Source organism: Episyrphus balteatus, chromosome 1 (genome assembly GCF_945859705.1).
Source record: "Episyrphus balteatus chromosome 1, idEpiBalt1.1, whole genome shotgun sequence".
In the NCBI taxonomy this organism is placed as follows: domain Eukaryota; kingdom Metazoa; phylum Arthropoda; class Insecta; order Diptera; family Syrphidae; genus Episyrphus; species Episyrphus balteatus.
The window spans coordinates 82,498,049-82,506,758 of NC_079134.1; the positions used below are offsets into that span (position 1 = coordinate 82,498,049).

Consider the following 8,710-nt stretch of genomic DNA (forward strand, 5'->3'; position numbering starts at 1 on the left):
TGATAGCTTTCGGGTGTCACCCCCAAGTGGGTGACACCCGGGGCGATCCGCCCCCCTCGCCTCCTCTCACTACGCCACTGTGTAGAGATCACTAACCAACTTTTAAAAACAAAATTTCAAAAAAATACAACTTCGCGTATTCGAAAATTTGATTTTTCAAAACAAAATTTTCAAATTTTTTTTAAAAATCAAAAATTATTTTTTTCGAAATTTTATTTTTGGTTTATATTAAAATTATATGAATGCTTCTTCACAAAAAGTTTCGCTGAAATCGAATAAGCCTGTATTTTATGCATAGGGGTACTCTTTACATAAAACTAAACTCAAAAGTAAAATCCCGCTGCGCATTTCCATGAAAATCGATGATTTCTCGAAAAAAAGACCTCCTTCTTTAACCTCAAATATCTGATATTTTAAAAAGTATAATTCTAAAAAACACTTCAGTGAACTCTACCAACCTTGGCCCATAGCTGATAATATTTAATTATTTCTATATTTTCACTTAATACGAAGAAAAAAAACTATAGCCATGATGGACCACTAAAACTGGATAAAATCAATGGTATCAAAATTTGCATTTTGATGCTTCATTTTTTCACCTGTTATGCTCAACTGATAATATGAAACATAGAAATATATAGGGAAGAACATACACTAACGAAATAAAACAAACAAAAAAAACACGTAAAAGCTATAATTTAAGAAATTGACTTTTGGGCATCTCTCCCATGGTAGGTAGGTAGGTAGAGATGGCGGTCAAGGCAAACCGTGCTTGATGACCCAATTAGAGCAGAATGCACCGTTTTGATACCAAAACTCATGAAACCTGTGAGTGATAAATGGATTTATTTGAAATAAATTTTAAATTGGTTTTAAAAAAGGGGAAAAACAAGTGTTAGGCAGTCCTTAATCCACTTTGTTGCATTGAGGAACGAGATCAAGTCTTTGATGACAATAAAGAATTCACTCCCCTGAAAGAGTATTCTATTCCTAGCGAGGGCAGGACATTGGCATAGAAAATGGAAGACCTTTTTTTCTTATTATTATCATTATTATTATTATTATTATTATTATTATTATTATTATTATTATTATTATTATTATTATTATTATTATTATTATTATTATTATTATTATTATTATTATTATTATTATTATTATTATTATTATTATTATTATTATTATTATTATTATTATTATTATTATTATTATTATTATTATTATTATTATTATTATTATTATTATTATTATTATTATTATTATTATTATTATTATTATTATTATTATTATTATTATTATTATTATTATTATTATTATTATTATTATTATTATTATTATTATTATTATTATTATTATTATTATTATTATTATTATTATTATTATTATTATTATTATTATTATTATTATTATTATTATTATTATTATTATTATTATTATTATTATTATTATTATTATTATTATTATTATTATTATTATTATTATTATTATTATTATTATTATTATTATTATTATTATTATTATTATTATTATTATTATTATTATTATTATTATTATTATTATTATTATTATTATTATTATTATTATTATTATTATTATTATTATTATTATTATTATTATTATTATTATTATTATTATTATTATTATTATTATTATTATTATTATTATTATTATTATTATTATTATTATTATTATTATTATTATTATTATTATTATTATTATTATTATTATTATTATTATTATTATTATTATTATTATTATTATTATTATTATTATTATTATTATTATTATTATTATTATTATTATTATTATTATTATTATTATTATTATTATTATTATTATTATTATTATTATTATTATTATTATTATTATTATTATTATTATTATTATTATTATTATTATTATTATTATTATTATTATTATTATTATTATTATTATTATTATTATTATTATTATTATTATTATTATTATTATTATTATTATTATTATTATTATTATTATTATTATTATTATTATTATTATTATTATTATTATTATTATTATTATTATTATTATTATTATTATTATTATTATTATTATTATTATTATTATTATTATTATTATTATTATTATTATTATTATTATTATTATTATTATTATTATTATTATTATTATTATTATTATTATTATTATTATTATTATTATTATTATTATTATTATTATTATTATTATTATTATTATTATTATTATTATTATTATTATTATTATTATTATTATTATTATTATTATTATTATTATTATTATTATTATTATTATTATTATTATTATTATTATTATTATTATTATTATTATTATTATTATTATTATTATTATTATTATTATTATTATTATTATTATTATTATTATTATTATTATTATTATTATTATTATTATTATTATTATTATTATTATTATTATTATTATTATTATTATTATTATTATTATTATTATTATTATTATTATTATTATTATTATTATTATTATTATTATTATTATTATTATTATTATTATTATTATTATTATTATTATTATTATTATTATTATTATTATTATTATTATTATTATTATTATTATTATTATTATTATTATTATTATTATTATTATTATTATTATTATTATTATTATTATTATTATTATTATTATTATTATTATTATTATTATTATTATTATTATTATTATTATTATTATTATTATTATTATTATTATTATTATTATTATTATTATTATTATTATTATTATTATTATTATTATTATTATTATTATTATTATTATTATTATTATTATTATTATTATTATTATTATTATTATTATTATTATTATTATTATTATTATTATTATTATTATTATTATTATTATTATTATTATTATTATTATTATTATTATTATTATTATTATTATTATTATTATTATTATTATTATTATTATTATTATTATTATTATTATTATTATTATTATTATTATTATTATTATTATTATTATTATTATTATTATTATTATTATTATTATTATTATTATTATTATTATTATTATTATTATTATTATTATTATTATTATTATTATTATTATTATTATTATTATTATTATTATTATTATTATTATTATTATTATTATTATTATTATTATTATTATTATTATTATTATTATTATTATTATTATTATTATTATTATTATTATTATTATTATTATTATTATTATTATTATTATTATTATTATTATTATTATTATTATTATTATTATTATTATTATTATTATTATTATTATTATTATTATTATTATTATTATTATTATTATTATTATTATTATTATTATTATTATTATTATTATTATTATTATTATTATTATTATTATTATTATTATTATTATTATTATTATTATTATTATTATTATTATTATTATTATTATTATTATTATTATTATTATTATTATTATTATTATTATTATTATTATTATTATTATTATTATTATTATTATTATTATTATTATTATTATTATTATTATTATTATTATTATTATTATTATTATTATTATTATTATTATTATTATTATTATTATTATTATTATTATTATTATTATTATTATTATTATTATTATTATTATTATTATTATTATTATTATTATTATTATTATTATTATTATTATTATTATTATTATTATTATTATTATTATTATTATTATTATTATTATTATTATTATTATTATTATTATTATTATTATTATTATTATTATTATTATTATTATTATTATTATTATTATTATTATTATTATTATTATTATTATTATTATTATTATTATTATTATTATTATTATTATTATTATTATTATTATTATTATTATTATTATTATTATTATTATTATTATTATTATTATTATTATTATTATTATTATTATTATTATTATTATTATTATTATTATTATTATTATTATTATTATTATTATTATTATTATTATTATTATTATTATTATTATTATTATTATTATTATTATTATTATTATTATTATTATTATTATTATTATTATTATTATTATTATTATTATTATTATTATTATTATTATTATTATTATTATTATTATTATTATTATTATTATTATTATTATTATTATTATTATTATTATTATTATTATTATTATTATTATTATTATTATTATTATTATTATTATTATTATTATTATTATTATTATTATTATTATTATTATTATTATTATTATTATTATTATTATTATTATTATTATTATTATTATTATTATTATTATTATTATTATTATTATTATTATTATTATTATTATTATTATTATTATTATTATTATTATTATTATTATTATTATTATTATTATTATTATTATTATTATTATTATTATTATTATTATTATTATTATTATTATTATTATTATTATTATTATTATTATTATTATTATTATTATTATTATTATTATTATTATTATTATTATTATTATTATTATTATTATTATTATTATTATTATTATTATTATTATTATTATTATTATTATTATTATTATTATTATTATTATTATTATTATTATTATTATTATTATTATTATTATTATTATTATTATTATTATTATTATTATTATTATTATTATTATTATTATTATTATTATTATTATTATTATTATTATTATTATTATTATTATTATTATTATTATTATTATTATTATTATTATTATTATTATTATTATTATTATTATTATTATTATTATTATTATTATTATTATTATTATTATTATTATTATTATTATTATTATTATTATTATTATTATTATTATTATTATTATTATTATTATTATTATTATTATTATTATTATTATTATTATTATTATTATTATTATTATTATTATTATAATAATAAAATTATTTCCGGAGAGGCCGCTCTACTATCGGAGCAATACAAGAAGTAGTGCACGCAGTCCAAATTGCCCAACAAAGAAACCACTACTCGAAGGAGATCGTCTTGCTGGCAACGCTGGATGTTCGAAACGCCTTTAACTCGGCCAGGTGGAGCGATATTTTACATGCGCTCGAATGGAGATTCCACGTTCCTGCCTATCTGCTACGGATGGTGAAGAACTATCTCAGGGATCGAGAGCTGATCTACGAGACCGCAGAAGGCCAGCGAAGGAAGGAAGTCACATCTGGGGCAGCGCAGGGGTCAATCTTAGGACCAGACCTGTGGAACATCTCCTATGATGATATCCTTCGCATGGAGATGCCTGACGATGCCTTCCTGGTTGGCTATGCTGACGACATCGCCGCGGTGATTACGGCACGAAACACCGATAGCGCGCAAAGAAAGCTGAACCAGGTCATGCGACGGACAAATTCATGGATGGAAGAGCATGGACTCAGCCTAGCCACGGAAAAAAACAGAGATAGTTCTTCTGACGAGGAAGAGGATTCCTACACAAATCGACTTCCAAATCGGGGCCGAAGTGATAAGAAGCAGCGCGACAGTGAAGTACTTGGGATTGAGGCTCGACACAAAGCTAACCTACTGGCAACAAATAAAGGCAGCATCGGAAAGAGCATCAAAAACTACCACATCACTGAGCAGACTGATGGCGAACGTTGGGGGACCAACGGCCAGTAAGCGGAAGCTACTGATGGCGACAACGCATTCCATCCTTCTGTATATTATTATTATTATTATTATTGTTATTATTATTATTATTATTATTATTATTATTATTATTATTATTATTATTATTATTATTATTATTATTATTATTATTATTATTATTATTATTATTATTATAATAATAAAATTATTTCCGGAGAGGCCGCTCTACTATCGGAGCAATACAAGAAGTAGTGCACGCAGTCCAAATTGCCCAACAAAGAAACCACTACTCGAAGGAGATCGTCTTGCTGGCAACGCTGGATGTTCGAAACGCCTTTAACTCGGCCAGGTGGAGCGATATTTTACATGCGCTCGAATGGAGATTCCACGTTCCTGCCTATCTGCTACGGATGGTGAAGAACTATCTCAGGGATCGAGAGCTGATCTACGAGACCGCAGAAGGCCAGCGAAGGAAGGAAGTCACATCTGGGGCAGCGCAGGGGTCAATCTTAGGACCAGACCTGTGGAACATCTCCTATGATGATATCCTTCGCATGGAGATGCCTGACGATGCCTTCCTGGTTGGCTATGCTGACGACATCGCCGCGGTGATTACGGCACGAAACACCGATAGCGCGCAAAGAAAGCTGAACCAGGTCATGCGACGGACAAATTCATGGATGGAAGAGCATGGACTCAGCCTAGCCACGGAAAAAACAGAGATAGTTCTTCTGACGAGGAAGAGGATTCCTACACAAATCGACTTCCAAATCGGGGCCGAAGTGATAAGAAGCAGCGCGACAGTGAAGTACTTGGGATTGAGGCTCGACACAAAGCTAACCTACTGGCAACAAATAAAGGCAGCATCGGAAAGAGCATCAAAAACTACCACATCACTGAGCAGACTGATGGCGAACGTTGGGGGACCAACGGCCAGTAAGCGGAAGCTACTGATGGCGACAACGCATTCCATCCTTCTGTATGGCAGCGAAATATGGGCGGACGCACTTAAGCAAGAGAAGTACCGAAAGCAGATGGCAGCAGTACAAAGATGCGGAGCTCTACGCGTGGCAAGCTCTTATCGAACGGTGTCGGAACCAGCTGTCCTTGTAATCGCTGGAGTGACCCCTATCGATCTCCTAGCGACAGAAAGGAAGTATGTCTACGACAAAAAGGCGGAAATGGGGTTGGAAGCGGCAGCAGAAGAGGCTAAGCAGCTGACCATACAGAAGTGGCAAGAACGTTGGTGCGCAGAAAGCAGAGGACGATGGACGGCGAGGCTGATTAGAAATGTGGCTGAGTGGAAAGACCGGAAACACGGTGAAGTTAATTATTACGTCACCCAATTACTCACCGGACACGGTTACTTCAACGCATTTCTCCACAAGATCGGCAAAACGAGTAGTCCAGCATGCCAGTACGGGGACTCCCAAGAAGACGATGCACAACATACCTTCTTCGTCTGCAGCAGATGGGCAGCACAAAGAGAAGAACTGGAGACAAACATTGGCACCATCACTCCAGAGAACATAGTCGAGAAGATGCTTACTAGCCAACACAACTGGAACGCGATCAGTGCATACACAAATCAGCTCCTCAGAAATAAGAAAAGAGAAGAAGAACAGTTCCGCGTTCCTAACCTTTCCTAACCTATTAACCAACTAACCTAACCAAATTTAACCAAACCACTTTCAACTAACGTAACCTAACTTCACCTAATCAAAGACTAATATTAAACTAACGAAACCCAACTAATTCCACCTAATCCTTACTTAACCTCCCTAACGTAACCTCCCTAACCATACCCTTCCTAACCTAGGAACGAAGAAAGCAGAGGAAGAAAAGATCTCGCCACAAGACGTGAGCCCAGAATGGGCCGTACAACAGCACCCCCTCTTGAAGAAGTGCAATCCCGTGGTCCCGAGGGGGGGTTCTTCGTGACACTTTTGGAGGTTTAGTCGGTATGCCATTATAAGGTTTTAACATTTTTTCCTTGGTGGTGAGTCCGACACACGGGGAGGTATGGATACCTCCTTATGGTGCGTAACGCATTCCTCCACAAGTAAAGTAAAAAAAAAAAAAAAAAAAAAAAAAAAAAAAAAAACAAAAATTATTATTATTATTATTATTATTATTATTATTATTATTATTATTATTATTATTATTATTATTATTATTATTATTATTATTATTATTATTATTATTATTATTATTATTATTATTATTATTATTATTATTATTATTATTATTATTATTATTATTATTATTATTATTATTATTATTATTATTATTATTATTATTATTATTATTATTATTATTATTATTATTATTATTATTATTATTATTATTATTATTATTATTATTATTATTATTATTATTATTATTATTATTATTATTATTATTATTATTATTATTATTATTATTATTATTATTATTATTATTATTATTATTATTATTATTATTATTATTATTATTATTATTATTATTATTATTATTATTATTATTATTATTATTATTATTATTATTATTATTATTATTATTATTATTATTATTATTATTATTATTATTATTATTATTATTACTATTTTTTATCGACTTTCGTTAGTATTCTCAGCTCCTATGGAGCTGGAAAAGTACCTGTCCCGGGCTATGCCAAGGGATCAGGCTCTGTTGGAGCATAGACCATGTTCTAGCCCGTTAGTTGGAGTTGGTCTGAAGGAATCTTCGCACGATGTTGCAAGTGTTAAGTATCACAGATTTTTGCATTGTTTGTAAAGCACTTTCAAGACTGTGCTGTTTCAGGTTTTCAAGGAGACTCTTTGGAATCAATCCAGTTGCTGAGATAATTATTGGTGTTATTGATACTCTCTCAACTTGGTACATCATCCTCATCTCATCAGCAAGTTCCGTGTATTTTCCCACTTTTGTGCTGTATGTTGTTAGCATGTTGTTATTTAGTGGTATGGCTATATCAAATAGGTTGATCACATTTGCAGTCTTATCGAATAGTACTATATCAGGTTTGTTTGCTCTAATAGTGCGATCAGTTATGATCGATCTATCCCAATACAGTTTAGCGGTGTTGTTTTCCAGAACAGATAGTGGTTCATATTTATAATAAG

At 21.5% G+C, this 8,710-nt stretch overlaps 2 protein-coding genes across 2 annotated transcripts; both read right to left on the reverse strand.

Moving 5' to 3' along the window:
• Nucleotides 1–937: 937 nt before the first annotated feature.
• On the reverse strand, nt 938–2,764 carry LOC129907635 (probable serine/threonine-protein kinase clkA; the record flags this gene model as incomplete). The annotated part of the gene is made up of 2 exons (XM_055983934.1): nt 938–1,462; nt 2,042–2,764. Coding segments are annotated over 2 exons (1,248 nt in total), but the record flags the coding sequence as incomplete, so codon positions are not given.
• Nucleotides 2,765–4,129: 1,365 nt separating this feature from the next.
• On the reverse strand, nt 4,130–4,396 carry LOC129920981 (GATA zinc finger domain-containing protein 15-like; the record flags this gene model as incomplete). The annotated part of the gene is made up of 1 exon (XM_056002575.1): nt 4,130–4,396. A coding segment is annotated over one exon (267 nt), but the record flags the coding sequence as incomplete, so codon positions are not given.
• Between the last annotated feature and the right edge of the window lie 4,314 nt (nt 4,397–8,710).